Source organism: Sesamum indicum, linkage group LG12 (assembly GCF_026168435.1).
Source record: "Sesamum indicum cultivar Baizhima isolate 11 linkage group LG12, ASM2616843v1, whole genome shotgun sequence".
NCBI lineage: Eukaryota > Viridiplantae > Streptophyta > Magnoliopsida > Lamiales > Pedaliaceae > Sesamum > Sesamum indicum.
This window is the reverse complement of record NC_142668.1, coordinates 16,804,147-16,828,045: the sequence shown is the minus strand read 5'-3', so window position 1 is coordinate 16,828,045 and position 23,899 is coordinate 16,804,147. Positions and strand designations below refer to the sequence as shown.

Below are 23,899 nucleotides of genomic sequence, written 5' to 3'. Positions count from 1 at the left end.
AGCCAATGACTTGTCGCGCTCAGATATGGTTTCTTCCTTTTTCTTCTTCTTTGGCTATTCTTTGAGAATGAGCTGTCTGGAGGATTTCTTTTATATTGGAGTCGCGTTTACAAAAAAAGGAAGCTTCTGCAGAAGTCGCGCCTTTGTAGCATCACTTTTTTTTTTGTAGTACATATAAAAAGAAGCGCGTACGAGGGATTAATAACCAGAGTCTCTTCTTCCACTCTCTATTTGTTCTTCCCTTTCTTCTTTCCCTCTCCACGTAGTCTCTGTCCATGGAAGAAGAATTCAATCGAAAATCGCCAAGATTTTCAAGGAATAGAAGAAAGGCAGTGAAATTCTCAAGTGTGTCCAAGGGGTTAGACTTTGCATTTCTTATATTCCTCACTTCTTGGAGTTTAAAGAGGTCTTGTATTTCTACCCAATTTCTTGTTTTCAATTTTCTTGAATTAGGCTTTGGTTCTTGATATAGTATAGGGAACAAGTGAATCTCGGAGCAGTACAATTTGATTACTCAACATATGAACTCTTTTTGTCCCATGATTTCTTGGTATGATGAGGTACCCGTTTCTTTTGTTCTTTCTTGCATTGTTCTTTTTCTCATGTTTGCTTGAGGAGTTAACCGATTCTTTTTCCCTTTCTTGTTCTTTTTTCTTTTTTCTATTGAGGACACCTTGAATCTTGGAAAATCCAAAAGGTAGTGCTTTTGCCGACAAGATTGTTGTGGGCTATCTTCTGGAGGTTTGTGTTCCTAATTTTCCTTCCAAGATTTTCGAATTTTTCTTCTGCATGTTTATGAGGCATTTTGTTACAAATCAAGAACTTGAAAGTAAAGCAAGGAAAAGAAAGATGCATTGCAGCAAATTCAAAACTGTTACAACTACGAAGAAGAACAGAGTGAAAAATATATAAAGCCAAACCCCGACTAACTTAACTAACAAATTTCTAAACTACTAAAAGAAACGGAAAACAAAAATGCACTTCACAGCACCACGTTTTTGTCACTATATTCAAAAACAGAGAGCAAGTCAGGTACTGATCTTCTTCTTTCTCTACTGCGATTCTCTGCTTACTGGTTATGGTTTACATAGTTCATCCAATTTGGTACTATATTCAAAAACAGAGAACAAGTCAAGTACTGATCTTCTTCTTTCTCTACTGCGATGTTCTGCTTACTGGTTATGGTTTACATAGTTCATCCAATTTGGTATGAGATATAATTTCTGGACGTCGTTTCATTGTTATTTGTTTGTGTAACTTCAATAGTTTTTGTCATTTTTGTAGTTTTCAACACCTCTTATCTTGGAGTTCTGCATGAAGATGATGACTGCTTTCATTGTATACCAAGGTTACTAATATTCTTATCTTAAATATATTTTTCTCTTATTCTTAATGCTAAGCATATTCACCTGAATTCATAATACTCGACTGTTGCTTTTTATTGAAATTGATGGTATGGGTTGGCTTGATTTTCCGATCCCCCTGGATTGGGATAGGAAATAAAGTTAAGTTTCAGCAAAATATGTCTGTTTTATGTATACTAGTTGCATATCTACCTTTGTGTGTCAATTAAGTTCTTAATAGTTCTATATTTACCTCTGTGATTATAATGGTACAGTGATTTTTTTTTTCTGTTAGTGCTTAGTGGTATTTTCTCAAATTATTTGAACTAGTTGTCCTTGGTTCGTATGCACTTTAGTTCTAATTAATTTGGCTTTGTTGTGTATAAATCACCTGTTACAAGCAAATATACATACTGATGTTGTTGGTTATACCATGTTGATGGTCTAACACAATCTAGAGTGAGACTACTGTTTGAAGTTAATGGGGAACTCATGTTGTGATATCTTGACTTTGATTAGTGACTCCGGGTCCATTTTTGGAGCCATAAGTAACCTTTTCTTTTCCTACTATTATCCATATTACCAACCAGATTCGACTTCTCCTATCTTAATATATGTGTGTGTGTATATATATATATATATTGTGGTTTCACTGTAATGTAAGTGCCATCTAGCCACTCTCTTTTACTTCTACTTTAGCTAGAGTATAATAACCTTTTTAAATCATTAGAAGCTTGCGAATGGATCAGCAGTATTCTTTCTTAAGCGCATTTGGGAAAGATTTCTTGAATATGAAGTATTTTCGCTGTTGCTTACTTATGTCTGCACCTAGAAAACTTTCTTGGTTATAAACTATTTTTGCTATGTTTCTTATGCCCCTGGATCTAGAAAGTTTCTTTTTTATGAAGTATCATTGCTATATTGGTTATGCCCTTTAATTGGAGTATTCTATGAGCTAAGGTTAAGTCGCACCCAATGATTATCTATGTTCTTTTCTAATATCTTAGTTTCTTTTACAATTATGTCTTAATCCATATTATAGGATATGGAGGCAATATCTGATTTTGTTTGCCCATAACACATATAGCATATAATTATAAAATGGTATCAATTTACTTGAGAAATCATTTTTCAGTTCTATGTATAACAGCTATTTTATTTTGATATATAGATAACAAGCACTTATGGTATCAAATTATTTTATTAGTGTAGGTGATCTATATTCGTTTATTGGAAGATTGAGGGCCTGAGCCTGATTTTGGTTTGTCAATTTTGTGCAAACTAAAGTAATCTCAAATTCTTATGAATTGTGTGGAATTCAAAAGGGTTAAGTAGAAAATTTAAGCACTCAACTAAAACACACATTGGCTGCTATTATAATGCATTTTGACAACATTTAGAGCCTAATGGCAACCGCCGTATCAATAGTTTCCTCTCGATTTGTTTTTCTATCTGAAAAGTGATCCATGTTCCTTTCCACTCTACTCTGTCGATTCTTCCCCCACATTTGAAAATCAAAAAGTGTTGAATTCATTGTGTTTACAATTTGTAAACTTCAAAAACTAAAGCCCTGCTGTTATTTCTGTGGAATGCCCTTGTTATCACTATTGTAATTTGTAAGAAATAGGAATATGGATTTTTTTTGTTGCTAGGAATCCGAAGGATGCATGTGTAGTGTTGAATGCCAATATGAAGAACAAAACTTCATTCTTTTTGAAGATTTACTTTGGTTTATTCATTTTGTGGGGTTCTATTCGTGGGCTTGCTTTAGAATTTTTTTATGTTGTTTATTTATCATTTTGTATGGATGTGCAGAAAATCATGTTGTCATCTTGACATCTTTACTTTTGCAGGTGTATCGTAGAAAAATTTATTAGAAATTCTTTACTATACAATCATAAACTATTTATTTGTGAACTTTGATAATGGAACATTATGCCAAAATATAGGACGGTCATCCACATGCCACTTTTATTTTCTTTTAATTGGATTTGATAACTCTTTCTTCAATATTATATAATTCGCAAATTTGAGGAATGATTTTCTCGGAACACACAGATTTGGCAAATAAATAATCTTAAACCTGAGAAATACTATGATTTTGTTTTTTTAGGAACTTATTAACAAATTTGTTTTTCTTATCAAATGCCTTCATTTCTAAAACATGTGCCTACCACAAGTATTTCACTTTTTTATTTCTCTTCTAATTCAACAAGTTTTTCACTTGCACATGCATTGAGTTGCTTGTAAATTAATATTCTTTTCAACTATTTTCTTCTCAAATCAGCTTGTGGTGCACAATTTTTTTTTTTATCCAGATAGTAGCCTATGATGAATGTTTTTAGATAAATGCTTCAGAACTCCTAAAAAAGCCCAATTCATTTTTGTTTTGATAACAAAATGGTTTTTAGAATTTTCAACAAAATAGTTTTTATAATTTCAGAAAAGCACTTCACCGGACCTTTTTCCCTATAAGTTGATGAATTCCACGTGTTTTGATGATTGATTTAAATGTTTTTTTAAGTTTTCGAGAGCATTTTTAAAAAGGTGTGTCTTAATTATGATATTTATCAATTCAAATGCACATGTATTCAAGAAATAAATTAATCAAATTGGCATGTAGACAACCGTCAATATTTTGGCATTTGATGTTTTATTAATGAAGTTCACAAATAAACTAAGTTGTGTTTTGTATAATAATGATTTTCCGACAAATTTTACTATGATACACTTACAAAAGTCGGATGTGAATAACATGACAAAATATGGTGGTCTGCAAAATTTGTACAAAATTTTAGATATATGACATTGAAAAGTTCTAAAAAGCAAACCTTAAAACAAAACCCAACTCAATGAATAAATTGGGAATAAATCTGCGGAAAGGTGGATAATTGTTCTCCAATTTAGGCATTTTTAACTATTTTGCATCCAACGTATTTTTGGTGGCTTAAAAAAATTTATGTACTTGTTCTTTTCAAATTAAAATAGTGAGAACGTGGAGCTTTTATAGAAATTATAGTAGATTTTTGGTTTTGAAGTGCACAAAAAGAGAAGACAATGGTTTTCCAACTTTTTGGATTTTCAGACATGGGAGAAGTTAACAAAGAGGGAACGCATAGGAACATAGGATACTTTTTAAGATAGAAGAAGAGGGAGAGAGAGAAATGGATCGATATGTAGTTTGCCATTTGGTTCTAAATGATGTTAAAGTACATTATCTTAGCCGGTGTGTTTAGTGGAGTGTTTAAATTTCTTACATAAACCTTAGATGTCCCACACAACTCTTAGGAGGACGAGGTTATTTAAGTAAGCACACATGGCAAATCAATGACAGACTCAGAGTCCATCAACCTCTAATTGACGAGTATAGACTGGTTGCATGTTTCTCATTCTTTTCCTTTTGTCTTTTTCAGGCTGACGTTAAATTGAAGATGAAGATGTCTCAACGCAAGAGAAGAATTTTTCATTCCGTGAGACGTTTGAAGGACGTATGCAGCTATCTAATGTTAAGATACATTGTTGTAAATTAGACTACTTTGTTTAAGGGAGCTTTGGCCTTCTCTGTAAATTTGTATAGTTTGTTGTAAAATGAAATGAAAATTTTCTTCCAAGAGATGTTGCCTGATTTCATAAATCATAATTAAGCATTCGCAATCCAACTCGTCGTACCTCAAATGCTGATAATCAAACATTAAATTCAAAAGTCCTAAAAACATAATCTTTTAACTCATCATGAACAAAATCAGAACACTTTCTTTTTTCTTTGATGAATAATGCTTTTTATATTTCGCACCACAAGTACCAATCTTTTGATATGAAGAACAAAGTAATTGAAACAATACTACTAAATAAGAAAAAATAATTATAGCTCCCTTTTAATTAACATTAAACGTGGGATTTTATATATCAAATAAATAATATAATCTTCACTTTTTCCTTTGGAGATACCAAAGTAAACATCGATTAATCAAGTCGACTTCGCCAAGTTCTTTTGCTTTTGAATTGGTAAAGGAAAAGAAAAATGAAGGACATAGCTGAAAGCACCATTCGCGGTCTGCTCATCTTGTGCTCGAGGGTTGTCATTTGTCGTGACTGTTGGCTTATAACAGAGCTTGTTGATGCAGTCTGAAACAAATCAATTTCATAGCCATCGGAGTATGATTCCATTCCTTCACCCACAAGTTGCCAAACCAAGCCGCCGCATTTTTACCTCGAATGCAAGCAAGTACAGAGAAATAATCAGTAAAACGCTTAAACTAAAACTACTACTATTAATTCTTGTAGAGAGAGACTACTACTATTAATTCTTGTAGAGAGAGCCATTATGTAAATTTGAAGTTGATCCTAGTTTCTGTATTGTTCTGAGAATGGAAATGGGAAAAATGGGGGAGTATAGACGGTTATTTATAGGTCATAGGTGTCGGGCCAGGCCGGCAAGTTGTATTTGTGGTAGGCGAGCTAAGTTAAATGGAACGGGAGAGGGAAGTTTGTACTGAAATTATGGAAAGAATTTAGCAAGATATAAAGACGGAATAGAAATACATTCGTGCATCACAAGAGGTTGTTTGAGTAAATTAAAATGATGGTGAGTAGGTACATAGGGGTGAATAGAATAAAAGAATGTGAATGGCGAATTATCAATCCATACAGTTGGAATTCAATGATGGTTCAAGTAAGAGAAATGGTGGGAAGGGCAAGATAGTCATTTATATCCTATTTTTGAGTTTGGCAATCACAACTCTCTTTAATCAAACTCATACATTAAATTTAGGCCTAGTGTGTTGGATTGTAAAGTTTGTCCTAAAATCACATCCAAGTTCAACGACCTTGGATCCAACATTTTTGTCAGAGGTAAGATTATTATTTTATAATTCTTACACGCACCCTAAATATAAATAGTTATTAGTTGATATTTTATTGTAATTGATAAAAAACTATTTTGATAGTAAACTATTTTTGAGCAATATTTTGAATCACATTGATGCTCCTAAAAAGCAACAAGCATGCACGGCCAAAGGGCAAGAAGGCCTCAAGGTAAGGAGAAGGCCAAAAGCGCAAGCTCTTGGGTTGACCGGAGATTAAGGAGCACGTTTTAGAAGTGTGAATAAGCTTAGAAGGCCTGAATACCTGCCCGTGTGGCAATCCACTTGTGCTCGATAAGCCTAGTCTCCACTTGATAAGAGCTAGGACGGAGCATCTTAGTATATGACAAGTCCGCTGTTTAGACTCCAAATGACTAAGGAACTTCAATAGAATTTGCTGCCCAATTAACCCGCCGGAAATGCGGGATGCTTATATGCGCTGGGAGATTGGCCTTATCTCTGAAGGAGAATGCCCATCCCAAATGAGGTAACATGCAAAAGATGGGGGATCGGGTCAAAAGAAAGAACAACCATGTCTCTTGAGTCACGTGTACATATGACGCCTCCCAACAGTTGGTGGAAGCTCCTATAAATACACCTACGTTGCTAGCCCAAATCTCAAGTTGAGCTTGCTGAAATAAGCAACTTTTTTACTTGCATCAAGTGATGTGATTTGTAAACCCAAATTAAGGGGAAGCCACAAAACTTTTAGCCGTCAACACCAAATTCTCATATCCAGTTGTTTTGACCCCCACCACTTCTTGCATTAATCATTTAACTTTTCCCTAATTGCCGCATTAATCACACTAATTAACTTCATGTTTTGTTTCAGGGTTAAGCTGTATATGCCTGTGGTTTTTATTAAAATTTTTTTACTCAAATTAAATCTAATCACATTAAACAATCATATTTTTTAAGAATTTTACATCCTTTCATATTATCGATATGTCTTGAACTTTTGATTAATTTAAAATAATATAGATTATTCTCGTGTTCTATAACTTTATGTGTATGAAAATCGTATATTTAATTATTTTAAATTCAACCAAATAATAAAAAATAAAATCATATGCCAAATATAATAACATTTGTCAAAGTGATGCGGAAAAGATTTAATCCCAAAATAGAACATACTCGTTGTATGTGTAATTGCTTAAATTTGATAGAACCCAATTCGAATTAAAAAATTTCGAGTTTTGTTTAATCTCCCCGTCCAACTTTATAAAGCTTCAACTTGAAGTAATGCCATGCTTAGGAATCACTAAACCTATCAAGTTTTCACACCATAGTACCAAGACTTTTGGGGTTAATTACACTTAAACCCTCTTTAAAAATATATAATTAAACTTTTTTATTAAAAAAAAATAAAATTACACTTACATCCTCTTAAAAAATTTATTGTTTACACCTGGTCTCCTTTTGTTAGGATTTTGACGAAAAATACTAATATTAGCTAAAAGCTATATAAGTTTAATTGTATCTCTCATTTACATTTTATATAATAATTTTGTATTTATAAAGCGAAAAATATAATGATGTTAACTTCACTCCATTTATTACATATATCTGTTTATGAATATAAAAAATATACTTGAGAATATTAAATGAGAGATAAAATTAATTTTTTTTAACTTTTTATTGTCAGTTTTTAGTTATCAAAATTCTAACGGAAGGGGATTGGGCTTAAATTGAGAAATATTTTCGAAGTGAGTGTAAGTATAATTTCAGAACTTTACGCAAAAAAGTATGACTTTTTATTTTTTAAGGGGATTTAAATGTACGTAATTTTAATCCCGAAATAGAACTTGAGCAATTCTAAACTATATTATCTACGGAATTGACTTTTCATTTTTGTCCCAATATCCCACTTTTTGCATTGTACACAAGTTATAAATCTTGATAAATCAGCAACTTTGATCAAGGAATTGCTTCCAGTTATTTGCTAGCTAGCTACTTCATATTAAAAAAAAAAAAGAAAATCAACATCTATGACTTCCTTCAGCACGTCGCCCTTCTTGCTAGCTAGCTTTTCTGATTTATAGCGGCATTGTCAAATTTCGGCATAGAACTTTCCCATATTAAAATACACTATCGTCATTGCTGCTTCATCAGACAATCATCCTAAATGATTAGTATACATCGAATGTTCAACATTGGATCATTAAAATACAAATTCTTCCATATCATCCCGAGTATCATCCTTGAAGTTCGCTACTCATGGTTTGCAACACAAGTTTCTTACATGGTTGTCGTTGATAATTAATTAGGCCTGTCCTTAGCTGTTATACCCGATATATAGAGCTGATAAATGCTGCTTTGCCTAATCCATGGTAGCGTTCGTCGACTTCAAAATTGTATACGGGAGTGAGTCATCATGGCTGTTGAGAGGCAGCATAGCATGTCATCAGAAGCAATTCTTGAGAACGTGTGGGCGAATTTCATTTCCAAGAACGACGCTAATTTTACAAAGCAGGGTACGTTTGAATCGTCTAAATCGTGGGAAGGGTTGCCAAGCCTTGACAGAGATGAACCGATGGAAATTTTAGAGAGGTTGCCTAGTTTAGGCCGATGGATATCCATGGGAGCCGAGATGTGGGAACAGCTTCTTGATGGAACCATCATTCCTTCAAACAACAGCATGGAGAATATTGTCGGATCAGAAAACATGTCCAAGGATTCAATTAAAGATGCTGATGATACATCAAAAGCTGAGAAAAAGGTCATAAAGCACTACAGGGGTGTAAGAAGGCGGCCATGGGGTAAGTATGCAGCAGAAATAAGGGACTCTACAAGAAAAGGAGCAAGAATTTGGCTTGGGACTTTTGAGACAGCCGAAGAAGCTGCCATGGCTTATGATAAGGCTGCTTTAAGAATTAGAGGCCCCAAGACACATCTAAATTTCCCTCTTGAACAAGTGGCTAAGGCATTGGGAATTTCTTGTTACGACAATATTTACATGACTTCGTCATCTAAGTACACTACTGATCAACCTGTCGGTTCTATTGCTACATATTTAAGCTGTCCTAACATCATTTCTGATCATCGAAAAAGGGTAGCACGGGATGGGCAAGTGGAGGAGGACTCATTTGTAGCTGAAGAACCAGCGCAGAGGAGATCAAGGGGAAACGACGATGTCTTAGAGTTTGAGGATCTTGGCAGTGAATATTTAGAGAGTTTGTTGTACACTTTCTGATAGAATATGTAGTCGTCTAACTACTTATATACCATTTGCAATATGCCACTGGCAGATTCAGTCTCTATAATTATTTCATTAATGTAGTTCAGGTGTAGCATGAGAATTCTTTTTTCCCAGTCATAAGGACTGGGATGCAATAATATCAAATTTAAAACTTATTACTTATCTACATAATTAGGATAATAATCAGCAATAATCTCAGGTAAATTCATGTGTAGTCATTGATATACCAAATACGTATGGTTTTATTACGTCCATACGCAGTCGTACATATGAATTGTGATAAAATTAATTGGCTACACTATTCCAAGTAGACCGGTCGCGGGGCATGAAGTCCGTGTACGTAAAAGTCTTATATATCATCTACATTTCTGGCATTTTACGTCCTTCAATTTCGATTTTGATTTAAACCCATCCGATCTGCTGATGTTTATCAAACAAAGGTCATGAAAATCTTGCGTAACACCATACATGTTTTATGCGTGAGATTTACACCCACTGCCACACCTAAATGACTTATGTCAAAGCACGTGCACCTGTTCTTTTAATGATCCAACATTCGGGTTGAGTCATGAATTAAAGAACTTGCTAATTTCTCCTAGATTTCTAAGCATTGTAATGAGAAGAGAAGCTGAACAAGGTTCGTCATCTGAGACTTGTGAATAAGGTGGCCGAACATTACCTGATGATAGTGCCACGTCAATATCATTTTTGACAGAGCAAACCTTCTGTCCGTTTCCTATCTTGCACAAATTTGAACTTCGATTTTGCATTGAAGCATGATAATTTGTATAATTCACTCACCAGTTGATCCCACAGTTTATGGCTCCAAACTGAAAAATGGCAATGTTTCAATACCCGTTTTACAGGTCCCACTTCATATGAATATGATCCTTGGGCTAATACAACCTTAAATCTCCAATTTTACGCGATCACTAGTTGCACACACAATCGAGATTCTTGAATACTATGTAGGAAATGACGGTGAAGATAAAAAAGCACTGAACAAATTAAGTGCAGTAATAAAAAAGCAAACGATTATCGTAAGGCATTTTTGCTTGGGAGTACCTGCAATACGCAAACACAGAGGGGAGCACCCGCAAGCATACAATTAAGTACACCCAAAACTAGAAGAAATTACGATTCAACCCCAACCCTTATATGTCTCAAACCATCTCACTTGACACACTACTTGCATCATCAGACAAACAGTTTCTAGAATTATCCAAATGTTTTTGATCGCGATCAAGTGTTGGAGTGCTCGATGAAGAAGCAGCAGCAGCCACGATTTCAGGAGGGAAATTGAGGAGAGCCTTTGTGCCTCGCATTCTAAATGCCGCCTTATCGTAAGCCAAAGCAGCTTCTTCGGCTGTTTCGAATGTCCCCAGCCATATTCTTGCCCCCTGCCGGTTGGAGTCCCGAATCTCGGCTGCGAACTTCCCCCAGGGCCGCCGCCTCACGCCTCTGTAGTTCTTCTTTGTGACGGAATGAGACGGGCGGAGGTTAAAACTCTGACTCCTGATCTGATGCGAAGAAGTGTTTAAGGCATCAGGCCTCGTTGAGGAGTTGGTGTAATACGATTTCTTGAGAATCATTCTCATTTAGAGGCAGAACCTGATCGCCCTGACCGCATGATAAAGCCATACTCACAATCAAGACTTGTGTCTAATTCCTAGCTGAACCCAAGGGACAAGTGCGTTGGAGTTGGGGTATATGAGGAGGTTTTGGGTTATTGCTGTGTTGTAAGAGGGTTGTTTCAAGAACTTTGACTTGGTGGAAAACTAAGGAAAGACGAAAAGGAGATGAACGTGGGGGTGGGGGAGATTGATTATTCTTTGATGCTATTACAATTCAAATTGCTCTTTTATTGGTCTAACAAATCTTATTAATTATTAGGTCCAAATAATTTTTGGTCAATACATAGAAAATGAAACACCCGCAGATGAATTTTCAAGAATACCTGACAATAAATATTGGGATTGTCGGACAATTTAAGATGCGACCAACACTTAAACAAATATAAAAAATTGATCAAATTATATAATATTTTATATGTAATGTGAATCACTTGGAATAGATGAATTTGAAGTGGGGAAAAAGATTTCGATGGAATGGAATGTAAAGAGGCCCTTTTGTCTGTAGTGATTTCTTATCTATGGAAACTTTAAGTAATAAAATAAAATAAAGAAAAGGAAGAATTCAAAAGGAGAGTGCAGTGTGGGTGTTTCCAGCCAGGTCCCTTCTCGTGGGTAATTACTTGTTGTCTGACGTCAGAATGATTGCAAATTGCACAGAAAAACCTCTCAATTATGACCTGTTTTGGAATTCCAGCAACATTACGTAATCCCGGTCTAACTTCTAAGCTTTGGCGGACCCCATATCTAGCAAAACACCAATCAATCATCTCAAATGCATACGTGATTATTTGTGATTTTTAATTTGTTTCGCTAAATTTATTTGAAATATTTTTAAGAGTTCAAAAATGTTAAATTTTATTTCAAGAATAAATATTCAAAATGTTAAATAGATAAGATATTGGAGTTTATAAGATATTATAATGTTTTACAAGTAAGCTCTTCGTACTGAAATAACGGGATAAAAGTGTAATAGATGATAATTGATCTAATATGTAAAAATATTAGGTAAAACCAAATATGTGATATATTTAATTTTTTTAATGTGTTTTTTATATTTGTTTAGGATGAGATATTAATCTTTAAAATGGGAAAAAAAAATTAACAAAAATTAATTTATCTGAAGAAAGAGTAGAGAGGGAGATTGTAGTGATTGCATTTCAGAAGAAGCAAAGTCAAAATCAAACAAATCTGTGTTAACTGTATTGGGACCTCTTTCAAACGTGTGTTGAGGAAACAAGGAAAAGATATGGATCTCACGTGTCCCCACTTTGACGATGGGAGAACATATCACCTCACTATTAAAGGACTCGGGAATTCTTCAGAGCCTGTTGAGATCTCACGGAATATGAGTTTTTCAAAGAAAGATAAAAATAAAGGCTTCTGATAGGCTCTCAGGATTGAATTATCTAGCCCAAAATGATAGAGGAATCCATCAACACTTTAAGCCCAACAGCCCAAAAGAAAAGGAGACTGAATACAAACCCCAACCTTTAGGATAAGGCTGTTTTTTAAGGGCAGATAGCGACAGTTATTCAAGAATCCTTCATTACGTTTTGTATTTAACATTATGGACATGAATGAAAAGAGCAGTGAATAGTTTCAACAGAAAATTCATTTTCTTCCTCTAATTTTGTTGAGCCCTTTCTAGCTCAAATAGGTAAAACAGTCTATCCTAATTCATACCGTATCAGCTTCGTTGCCAGGAATTGGGCCAAGAGAATCTAAACAAAAAAAGGGGAACTCGTTCATTCTTTTTCTAACCAATCAAAGAAATTCTTAATTCTATAGGGTTGAATAAAAATTCTTTGTCCGGTTCGGCCCAACAACATTTCTTAAATTGATAAACCTCAAGATCTTAGGTTGAGTCATCAGTGCGCCAAATCAGATATCATAGTACATTAGTTAGAGAGTAAGCAATCCTCAGCTTTTGATCATCTTTTCCCTCCACACCTACCCAACAAACCATCACCACTACACCTAATCTGTTGAATTCAACTTGAACCCATATTCTCTTCTCTGTCCTTCAATTCGAAGGAAAGCAAAGTCTCTTGTTACGCCAATCATTGTCTACGTTGCTAAAATCCCATTTGCCAAACCCAAGATTCCCCTGATATCCTTCCTTACACATGAAGCTCTTACATTAAAACAACACTATGATGTATATAAAGATACACCATCGGCATATGCTAAACCAACACTTTCCCCAACGAAAATGACAACTGCTAGGTTTATTAAGTGTGTGACGGTGGGAGACGGTGCGGTAGGGAAGACATGCATGCTCATTTCGTACACTAGCAACACGTTCCCAACGGTATACATACATAACATGAAACGCTTGCTGATGATTAGTATGAATTCGATGGTATTCATGTTTCCAAATAGTACTATAGATAAAATTTTGTGTGATATGTTGGTTCATGCAGGATTACGTTCCGACCGTGTTTGATAACTTCAGCGCCAACGTCGTTGTGGATGGCAGCACAGTGAACATTGGCCTCTGGGATACGGCAGGTTATTCGTCTCAATCCGTGAATTGTATTTTTATTGTAAGATATGCATATGTATATATGAATGAGGGCGTTAATCAATTTTCTGAAATATTTATGGATACAGGGCAAGAAGACTACAACAGATTACGGCCTCTAAGTTACAGAGGAGCTGATGTATTTTTATTAGCCTTTTCTCTAATCAGCAAAGCCAGCTATGAAAACATATACAAGAAGGTATATTTCTCCCTTATACACATTATTTCTCCCTTGTATATACGATCTCTATTTTGAATCAATGCTCTTACATCCTCAAAAATGTTGTTTCTGTTAATTGCAGTGGATGCCCGAGTTAAGGCACTATTCTCCAAATGTACCAATTGTCCTGGTCGGGACCAAACTTGGTAATCTTTCATCATTAACACGCAACATTAATTTTGTTTTTACTGCACAGAATTGCTGTGTTTTTCATTTTCAATTACTCTCAAAGCAAACACCAGCAGTAGTAACTATGTTGTACCTGGTGTGCATTCACAATACAGACTTGAGAGAAGACAAGCAATTTTTAAGTGATCATCCCACTGCACTTCCTATAACTACTGCCCAGGTATACATATAGATGCCCCCTGCATCCCCTCTGGCTCAACATTAGTCAATTCCGCTGTTTCTGTCTTCTCTTCTCTTCTCTTCCGCAGTTGAGAAATGATATAAACAAGAAAATTCTAACCCAGATCGGGTTTGGTCGAACCTGAAAATGTATCTGCTCTGTGATTATTTAGTTTGTACAAACCTGATTTGCGTAAAACAATTAGCCATAAAACATCATAATTTCATCCAATTCCATATATAATTCTGAAAACAGGGTGAAGAATTGAAGAAAATGATTGGTGCAGTAGCTTATATTGAATGTAGTGCCAAAACTCAACAGGTGATCATCACATATTCCTTTATTTTTTTCCCTTAATTACTATGTATATATTTCCTTAATGATTTCTTTTTCTATGCAATTTAATTTCCAGAATGTGAAAGCTGTGTTTGATACTGCAATTAAGGTGGTTTTGCGACCCCCAAAACTGAAGAAAAAGACGTCCAAGTCCAGAAGAATATGCACTTTCCTCTGAAATTCAACAATTAATATTCTTGCATCCATACATCTCCCTACTCAAAATTTTCTCTTATTTCATTTTTCAGACATTAAAAATTCATCCTAGAATTTCTTTTTTGGGGTGCCATAATATCTTGTAATGTATAAAAAGGGTAATGGAGATGCCTTTTGTGACGATATTTTCCCTTAGAAAGTATCATGCACCCAAAATAATACATAGTATTATTATTAATTAACTTGCATCGTAATTACAATTCAAACTCATTAATTATCTTATGTTTAATTGAGTTGATAGAAAAGGTTAGATTCCATCTTATAGTGAAGTAATGGAGGAATAATTGTTTGACATCCTATTATGTAGGTATATTTTTTGGAACGTGTTGTGTACAAATATTCTAATTCACTAGGAATATTTGTTAAGACCCTGATCATTACAACATTTGTTTTACCAAATACGGGCATATACATACATGGTTAAGATTAATTAAACAGTATTAGTTGCAAAAGATAAATCTTAAAATTTTGGGGTTTGTGTTGGAGTTGAAACCCCTAATTATAATTGTAGTGTAGGTAGTGTGGATAAGCATCTGATCCCAGTTGCAGGAGGTCAATAAAAGTTCTCGTATAACATGCACACCTCAATTTCCCAGGACAGAGAATATATATATATATATATTCATATATATTGTATTCAGAATGTAATAAAGGATGTATCCGTGTTTTGCGGATCATGCATGACCAGCTCCTCTTTTATTTATTTCTTATGTTGTTCCCTGTTACAAATATGCATCAACCACCTACATTATGTTATCATTTACATCACATATCAAAGAAATGTTTAGCGTGTAGTATATGTGAGATGTGAAAAACTATTTATTATATACACACAAGAACGACGTGTTACGATAACTAATTAAAAATAAATAATTCAGTTTAAATTTTTAGATGGAGTGGTTATTATACAGAATCGAAGTGAGTAAAGAGGAGGCTACCATTCCAACTGCTGCCGCATACAATTCCTAAAACAAATAAGTAAAAAAAGGGTGATATCACAAAATTTTCAGTGCAGATTTAGTTGAGTATTTAGGTGTTGAGGGAAGGAGTTTTAGTAATATTGGTATTGCATGTGCAGCAGCAATGCAAATTAGTGCATTAAGGCAGGCAGGGGCTGTTCAACTTCACCAGCATTTACTAACACCACGTTTGCATTTACTCATCCCTGTTGCCGCATTCCGCGCAACACTCCCCACCCCCACCTCTTGTAATTAAGGCAATCCGGCCAGATGGTAATTATGTGATTTCAGGATATAACAGAAAAAGTAGAAAGGCAAGAAGGGGCAATAGAAGATGTGTTAATTTGTTGCAGGATACATAGCCAAGAACAAAAGTAAAGGTAATTAGTAGATGCATCATGCATTCCATACATCATCCATGCATTTTTGGGGCAGACAAATTGGGAAGAAGAAAACGTAATCAAAGAGGAAGTTTAAAGCTGCTGACATATATAATTAATTATATGAGAATATCGATTGCATTAATAATTAATTAATGGCGCTCGGCGGAAAGTACGTAAAAGCCCCTCTCTCACTCTGTCTCAGTCAGACGACTCACCATAAATGAAGTGGAGTTTGAGTTTGGATCACAAGTTATGAAAAAGGGAAATTGAAGTGAAGTGGGAGTATCTATCAACTACTATATATAAGCAGCAGCAGCCCATCATGCCTCTGTCCTCTGTCTACTCGGAACTCAAACACTTGTGTGTGTGTGTGTGTGTGTGTGTGATGGGGGATTATGATTCTGCGTTTCCCCCCATTTCCATCACCCCTATATCAGATTCATCACCCAACCCCACCATAACCCTTTTCACCCAATCATAATCTAACCAAAAATATTAATTTTAATTGTACTTGAGTTAATTATATAACAAATTTAATGTTTTATTACGTGATCACTGTATTTAAGAACTGCCCAATTATATGCAAAATACCCGCCCTCTTCCCCCTCATCACCGGGCGCGCATCTCTTGCCCCTCCTTGCCACCTTTTCCGCCCTCTCCCTCCACTGCCTCCCCTTCTCCCTCCCCGCCCGCCCCACACTTTTTTTTATAATTATTATTATATATATTGTGTATATATGTATTAATATATAATTTATAATTTCTTTCTTGTAAAAGTTTATTTTTATATCTTATAAATTTATTTTTATAACTTGTATAAATTTATACTATTGATCTAATTGAAACAGATGTGGGCCCTTGATTTTATATATAAATATGCAGCATTAGATCTAAATAAGAAAAAATTTAGGCCCTTGATTTATTTATTCAATTGTAACTGTTGATATATATTGCAAACAAGATCTATGGTTCACATTTTAGGGTATAAGAGTTACTTTATAGGTAAAAATTGCAGAAATATGTTGTTCATTTTTTCAAAATACAAGGGTGTAAATTGCTAAAAAAAGTTTCTGTATATAATTTTTTTTGTTATTTCAACAAACATAGGAGATAAATTACATTTTATCCTATAAAAATGATGAAGAAAATGGGAGCGCATGCAGACACGAGTGAAGGTAAATTTGAATGTCGGAATGGGAGGGACACCAAATAGACCAAACAATTACTGTCCATGGATCTTTATTAACTTTGAGAGTATGATGCATGGGGAGTTGCAAAGCTTATAAGTAAAAAGAAAACGCACACACATTCAGATCCAACCGATAACGTCAGTCGTCAAATGGGATGGGAAGGTGAAAACGCCGTTCCAACTTTCCTTGACAAATAATTGTATGTGGTGGAGTGTATCAATGCACTTTCCGTCCCTGCAGTCAAATATACAATTAATACATATCATATTCAAATCCAACTTCATTTACTTAACAACATACATAGTTTGAAAACTGCATCCACACTGAGGTGATGATCATTTCTTTCTTGTTGGACTTCAATGCAATATATATATTTCTCTTATTTCTATAATTTAACTTAAATATTCCTCTCAATTAATTACATCTACACTCAATTAACTACACAAGGTTGAATTAATTCAGTCTTCTTTCAACTACTAGCTTATTGTGGTTCGTGGCACTTTAATTTGGACATAAATTGCTTAATCAAAACCACTACTGCATATATATGTCTTTTCAGAAAATAAAATGGAAAATGAAGAGGAAAAAAAAACACATTCTTGGTAAAAGAACTCGGTAAAAAAAATGAGTATTAGCTACAATTTTAATAATTATAAATTAAAAATTATGATGAATAATATTTATTGACCACAATCGTTGCAAATATTATGGCGTGCATGACCATAATTAATAATTAATAGGTATGATTATTTTTTTAATTATGATAATTAACTGTTGCTAATTAGTTATGGCAATCTAATTATTATATGATTTTATCAATCGTTTTAATCCCATTAATCATATGAAAAGTATACTCATTTTAGTTATACATAAGTGATAGCATGATAAGTATGCATAATTTGTCTTATTGTGTTGAATTTAATTAGGGTTAGAATTTTTATAAATTTGGGAAATTACTTTTATATCAATATTTTATTTTATTTTTTATATATTTGGGTAAAAGAAATCCAAAGAGCACTCGTTTCTGTCTTCCTTAATCTGCCACCGCTTCCCAGAACCCTACGTGACCATCTTGACTTTCCAACACCCTCTTATTAATTTAATAATATTTATTCCCCGCAAAAACCTCTTTTGTATTACAATAATATTATTTGATATTCATGTAATCTTCTCATCTCTTTTCCTCCATTTATCTTCTCACTTTCTTCTGCCAAAGTAAAAACCCTCTCCATTGAAAACTGCACACAAACAATATATATATATATATATATAAAATCTCAAACAAAGAGAAAAACTGATCATCAGCTGATACAGTACAACCCATATCTCTTTCTCTCTCTCTCTCTCTCTCTCCTGTGTGTGTGTGTGTTTGTGATGAGGTCTGCAGCAGCAGCACCCATGACCCTCGTGCATTAAGGGCTCTCTGTGTGTGGACTCTGATGAAGATTCTAATATAAGCCCCGGCATGTGATTCTTTCAATGTTCTCTTTGCTTCTCATCCCGGGGGGAATTTGCTTCTGCATGAGTAGAGAACAAGTATTCTAGCTAGCTAGCTATCTACCTACTTCATTTTAATGCATATTTGTAAGGAAGGGTATGGGGCTGTACTCTCCTTCTTCACTTTTTATTTATTTCTCCTCTTTCCCTTTTAGTTTATCACTTTGCAGGCGATTCTTGTACCTCCATCGATCATCCCTTTTTCTCTTTTTTAATTATTCCCTTTTTTGCTTAATTAAATTAACACCTTGTTGGCTTGGTATAAATTAAAGTGCTCTCTAGCTATATACTTTCATATTTATTTCTTCTTTTATATATATTTATCTTAAAAATTATAAATATATCCCGAAAGAAGAGAGACGACTCAGTGTTTAATTTATTTATATGCATATATATATATATATTAATGGTGATGATGATGATGAACTGAAAACAGGAGTTAGGTGATGTGGAAGAGCTGGCTATTTATAAGAGGAGATGTTTTGGTAGCAGTTTCACTCAATCAGTACCAAAGAGAACCTCTAATTTCCTTTCTCTTGGGGTTGGGTGCTTAATTAAAAAACTTTGAAGCTTTCTCATCACTTTCATTTCAGCAATCATGGCTAATTCATCAAACAGACACTGGCCAAGCATGTTCAAATCCAAACCCTGCAACACCACCCTTCGCCAATGGCAGCATGACGTTAACTCCCCTCTAATTTCATCTGGGGCTTGCCACAGAACCCCTTACACTTCAGGTATCCAAACGTTCGCACCATTCTGATTTCGAAATTGTATGATTATTTCACTAGTTTTTTCTAACTTTAATCAGTATATATATATATGGGTTTGGCTTGAATAATTGAATGTTTTTTTTTACTTTCTATATATGGTCTCTAGTATGAATCATATCTTGTATGGCGACCAGAAAAATGTTTCAAGAATCACGCAAAATCTTTATAGTATATAAATGAATTCATTTTAATTATGATTCACTTATAATAGGGACCGGATGTGAAGAGAGAACTCCTGAGCCGAAACCACGATGGAACCCTCGGCCGGAGCAAATCCGCATACTTGAAGCCATCTTTAACTCAGGAATGGTGAATCCTCCAAGGGATGAGATACGAAAGATTAGGGCTCAGTTGCAGGAATATGGTCAGGTGGGAGATGCCAATGTTTTCTACTGGTTTCAGAACAGAAAATCAAGAAGCAAACACAAGCAGCGCCAACTCCAAAACGCCAAGTCTCAGCCTCAACAAACCACCACATCTCCGCCTATCACAACCAATATCTCCACCGCCTTTCTCACTGCTCCGTCTTCCTCTTCATCCTCTTCTGATAAATCATCTCCGCATAATTCAAACGAAAAGAGCCTTTCTGTTGGCCCAACCACTGTGGTTGATTTACTGAATTCTCCTACTGCTTCTGTGAACCAACCCTTTTTCCAGACTCCAAACGAGTTCTTGGCCGAACCCTTCTTTTTCCCAGTGCAACAAAACCCTGGAGGATCAACTTCTGCATCTGTAGCACAAGGGTTTTGCTTTCCTGATGTATCCGATGTCCCTGATCAGAGTGCAACCAACTGCCCGAATTTATTGCTTAATGAACTGATGCTGATGAGCAATTGCCCTTCAAAGAAGGATGAAGATCATGAGAAGATGAAACTTCAGCAAAATCTTAGTTACACCGAAACTCCTGCACCAAACACTACTCAACCCCTTGTTCCTCCATGTCTTTCAATCCCATCTACTAACAATCAGATTCTTCAAGGTAAATACTCACTCTACGTACTGCTCCTAATTTTATAAGTATGTTCATCCATCTTTTTTGGGGTTTTTATGAAATCAAGAAGTAGGGTTTGTCCGTACACTGAGTTCTTTTTTCCCTTTAATAATGTAGGAATTATTTCTCACAATTAAACAGAAAATTGATTTGGGACCATTCAATTTGTGTATATGAACCTATATATATGAGAGGTGGTTTTCTTGAATGAAAATAAAGATTCCTGTTCATTCTAAATTTCCGCATGAGCAAGTATGTCCATTCATGTAAGTCAGTCAGTTATATAAATAATCCTCACAGTCTCTCTCTCAAGCTTTTTAGCATTCGATGCGTTATGTTTATAGACATTTATGTCATAGACGAAGGATAGATTTGTCTTTGGCCCGCAATTCGTGTTCCCTGTCCCTTACAACGTCTGCATGGATTGACTTAATGTTCATTACTTCTTTCCCCACACACTCTCAAACGAAAACTGCAAGATGATGAAAGATGCATATATATGACTAGTTGGTGTGATTTGATCTGATGTGTGGTGGTGTAGGTTTGGGCGAACAGGGTCCCGCAAAATCGACGGTGTTCATTAACGATGTTTGCTTTGAGGTGCGGGTGGGGCCGTTCAATGTGAGAGAAGCATTTGGTGATGATGCAGTGCTGATACAGTCCTCCGGGCAGCCAGTTCTAACCAATGAGTGGGGAGTGACGCTGCAACCCCTCCAGCACGGCGCCTTTTACTATCTCTTGCGCCCTTTCACACCTTCCCCCGATGATATCAGGACCATTCATCTCGTAATTCCATTTACCCTATTTACTCTTTGCTCGTAATTCCATTTACCCTATTTGCTTAATTTCCGAATATCGAGTTAGTTATTTTACAATAGAATATTAATTATACGATAAATATATTAAAATTATCTAATTAGTTATGATGGGTTCTATTTTGCTTTTTTTACATGACAAGAAAGTTAAAAAGGGTAAATGAAAAATTTATTACTTGATCAAATTTTGTTTTTGGCAGCAGGTTCGTGAGATAATTAATTAGTCAACTAATTACATTTGTGATACGTACAGATGTAGAAGAATTGATGAGGAAGGTGGTTGAAGCGATGGAGGATCCGCTGAATTCTGAGTATTACTTTCTAGTTTTATAGCGTCTGTTTTTAAATTTCCTTTTATATTATGAAGAACTACTCATCTTCTTTAATTAGGAGATGAAGCCTATATATATATATGGTTTCTTCCTTGTGCTGTGGGAGTAGCTACTCTACTTTTATTTCATGTCTAGTCAAAGTAACATCAGACAGTACTGTTGTTCAACTAATTTCCATCCTATATATCTATTTTGTTTTAATCTGAGAATGGAATTGATTAGCTTCATGTTTTCATGATTTTAATGTTGAGTATGATTTAACAATTAAAATGATTGTAATGTTTTCGTATATGACTTTTGATGTCCAAAATGATGTATAAAATTTGGTTATTATTGTAATTTATTAATACACACTGCAGTTATACAAACTCTTATGAAATTTTGGAAGCTTTATGCATAGGCTTTTTGAATAGAGAATATATACATATATATATATATGTGGAGTTCATGAATGTAAAATACTTTTTAGTCCTATAAAATAAGGATAGGATTTGTTTTGATACAAACAACTATAACATATATCGTTTTTAGTCCCATAAAACTTATAATCATGTATTTTTAGTTCCATAAAGTCTCGTGCGTTGTAGTTTTAGGACTAAAATGGCCTTGTTTGAAACTAAAATGTATTGTACTGAAAAGACCCCAAAATCATATTTTTTTCGGGAGTAAAAAAAATGTAATTTTGAGTTTTATGAGATTAAAAGCATCACCTGCATAATTGTGAAATCAAAAAACTTATTTTATGGGATTAAAAAAATATTTTACCTTTTAATTAAGATCTTGACAATTTATTTTTTTATCACATAATCAATAACAAATTATTAATATCTTTTGAGTTATAATATAATGTTAAAATTTGTCAAGATGCTTGGAGAACTAACTATGATAAGATAAAATCTAACTTTCTATAAGTTTTAAAAATAAAAGATCGAAAGTTTTCTTAAATAAACTCAATCAACACTTTCCTAATGAAACCGAATGGGACAAGTTTTAGGGGGATTGAATTGAATAAAAGTGCATGGAGGTGTAATAAAAGTGTCTCCTTTTGTTGCTTTAGTTGGAGTTGTTTTGTCTGGTTTCTTGTTTTCCCCATCTTTCCTCTTTCTTCTTAGCCATTTCTCTCCCTTTGCGGATGGAGATGAGGGCAGAATGTTTCAAAGCATGGCCTCAACGACATCAATACCACTGTAGGGAAGATGGAGCTGCAAGCAGTGTGTTGTCATTTCCAAATAAGAATCTCACTCCCACCCTTTCAATTTCTTGCAACAGAGAGCAGAGACTACCCACTCCAGTCTTGTAATTTACCTATCCAATAATCATATGTTAGAGCACGAATTTTCATACGTAATTTGTAGGCCGCAGCATTTAATGAAGTAAATTTGATTTGTATAATGATGTACATGTGTTGACGGGTCAAGTGGGGTTGAGTGGTGCAGAAGGATTACGTGCAAAATGGTCATGACAGCACTGTATTTTCACACACACACACTTTAGTCCTAGTGATTGATTGAGGGGAGGGAGAGGGGGGTTGGGTGACTTTGAAACATCAATTTCAACTGGCAAAAATTCCTCTTTCTTTTCACTACGTCAGTGGGGGAGTACCAGTAGTGTGTGTTGTGCATGAAACATCACATTGATAGTAATCATATTCAAGAATCATCCATCATCACATATCATCATCCATCCCCTCTACTCCCACTCCCACTTGAGTTTGAGTTTCGAAAATTTTCCTGTTAACTGCTACCGCCAAGTGTAGGTACGAACTGAATGTCTGTCTGGTGGAGTCATGGGTTGGGGTTTGGGGGTGTCGATCTTTTAAGGTGAGACAAAGGGATTTGTATTCTCCCGAGGTGGGTAAGTTGGTGAATGGGACAACATTGAGAGCAGCAGATTGTGAAAAAGTTGTTTTGATGTATGACTTGTGTTTTCAAACATCAATTAAAGAAACATATATAGGTCTAGACAGATATAGGGATCCATGCTTAGGTGGGTGGAACTTCATCATACCTAATACATTTTTGGCATTGCAAATTTACATTTACCGTTAAATATATTAAATGATAGATATTTTACATTATAAGAAAATGAAGGACGCATAACAGTTTATTCATCCTACATAATATACCAAATGTGGCATAAATTTAATTCAAATTTCGCAAAAACTGAATTTTTCCTCACTATTTCTTTAATTCAAGAAATTTGAAATCATGTTTGGCGACCAAAAGAAAATCAGGATGTATCTTACAATTATATAAGTGGTAGGAGCTTACAAAAAT

At 34.7% G+C, this 23,899-nt stretch overlaps 4 protein-coding genes and 1 long non-coding RNA gene across 10 annotated transcripts; 4 read left to right on the top strand and 1 right to left on the bottom strand.

Moving 5' to 3' along the window:
• Positions 1–16: 16 nt before the first annotated feature.
• On the top strand, positions 17–4,956 carry LOC105175594 (uncharacterized). 4 transcript variants are annotated; one of them, XR_002288162.2, is made up of 4 exons: positions 17–358; positions 454–741; positions 1,285–1,348; positions 4,757–4,956. It is a non-coding gene; the product is annotated as an uncharacterized LOC105175594 (long non-coding RNA). The 4 variants fall into 4 exon arrangements; XR_016063333.1 differs by having other exon boundaries at positions 19–345; positions 478–741; XR_002288163.2 differs by having other exon boundaries at positions 21–358; positions 478–741.
• Positions 4,957–8,230: 3,274 nt separating this feature from the next.
• On the top strand, positions 8,231–9,559 carry LOC105175644 (ethylene-response factor C3). Its single transcript, XM_011098146.3, has one exon. The coding sequence runs from the start codon at positions 8,580–8,582 to the stop codon at positions 9,396–9,398; it is 819 nt and encodes a 272-aa protein (XP_011096448.1). The 5' UTR covers positions 8,231–8,579; the 3' UTR covers positions 9,399–9,559.
• Positions 9,560–10,567: 1,008 nt separating this feature from the next.
• Positions 10,568–10,996, bottom strand: LOC105175593 (pathogenesis-related genes transcriptional activator PTI5-like). Its single transcript, XM_011098081.3, has one exon. The coding sequence runs from the start codon at positions 10,994–10,996 to the stop codon at positions 10,568–10,570; it is 429 nt and encodes a 142-aa protein (XP_011096383.2).
• Positions 10,997–13,096: 2,100 nt separating this feature from the next.
• Positions 13,097–14,865, top strand: LOC105175592 (rac-like GTP-binding protein RAC13). Its single transcript, XM_011098080.3, has 7 exons — positions 13,097–13,349; positions 13,462–13,549; positions 13,652–13,761; positions 13,865–13,928; positions 14,067–14,131; positions 14,387–14,452; positions 14,544–14,865. Exons 1-7 carry the CDS (start codon positions 13,251–13,253, stop codon positions 14,643–14,645), a joined length of 594 nt encoding a protein of 197 aa, XP_011096382.1. The 5' UTR covers positions 13,097–13,250; the 3' UTR covers positions 14,646–14,865.
• Positions 14,866–18,430: 3,565 nt separating this feature from the next.
• On the top strand, positions 18,431–21,858 carry HB-3 (homeobox-3). 3 transcript variants are annotated; one of them, XM_011098076.3, is made up of 6 exons: positions 18,431–18,809; positions 19,149–19,197; positions 19,306–19,449; positions 19,697–20,464; positions 21,018–21,262; positions 21,545–21,858. In XM_011098076.3, the coding sequence occupies exons 3-6, from the start codon at positions 19,311–19,313 to the stop codon at positions 21,548–21,550; spliced, it is 1,158 nt and encodes a 385-aa protein (XP_011096378.1). In that variant the 5' UTR covers positions 18,431–18,809; positions 19,149–19,197; positions 19,306–19,310; the 3' UTR covers positions 21,551–21,858. The 3 variants fall into 3 exon arrangements, with proteins under 3 accessions (XP_011096378.1, XP_011096381.1, XP_011096377.1); XM_011098079.3 differs by lacking the exon at positions 19,149–19,197; XM_011098075.3 differs by having other exon boundaries at positions 19,149–19,449.
• Positions 21,859–23,899: the final 2,041 nt, after the last annotated feature.

Coding starts and splice junctions, on each gene's coding strand:
- LOC105175644 (XM_011098146.3), top strand. CDS start 8,580: ATGGCTGTTGAGAGGCAGCATAGCATGTCATCAGAAGCAATTCTTGAG.
- HB-3 (XM_011098079.3), top strand. CDS start 19,311: ATGGCTAATTCATCAAACAGACACTGGCCAAGCATGTTCAAATCCAAA. Junction 19,450..19,696: donor CAGAACCCCTTACACTTCAG/GTATCCAAACGT, acceptor CACTTATAATAG/GGACCGGATGTGAAGAGAGA. Junction 20,465..21,017: donor TAACAATCAGATTCTTCAAG/GTAAATACTCAC, acceptor GTGGTGGTGTAG/GTTTGGGCGAACAGGGTCCC.
- LOC105175592 (XM_011098080.3), top strand. CDS start 13,251: ATGACAACTGCTAGGTTTATTAAGTGTGTGACGGTGGGAGACGGTGCG. Junction 14,132..14,386: donor TTCCTATAACTACTGCCCAG/GTATACATATAG, acceptor TTCTGAAAACAG/GGTGAAGAATTGAAGAAAAT. Junction 14,453..14,543: donor GTAGTGCCAAAACTCAACAG/GTGATCATCACA, acceptor TTTAATTTCCAG/AATGTGAAAGCTGTGTTTGA.
- LOC105175593 (XM_011098081.3), bottom strand. CDS start 10,996: ATGATTCTCAAGAAATCGTATTACACCAACTCCTCAACGAGGCCTGAT.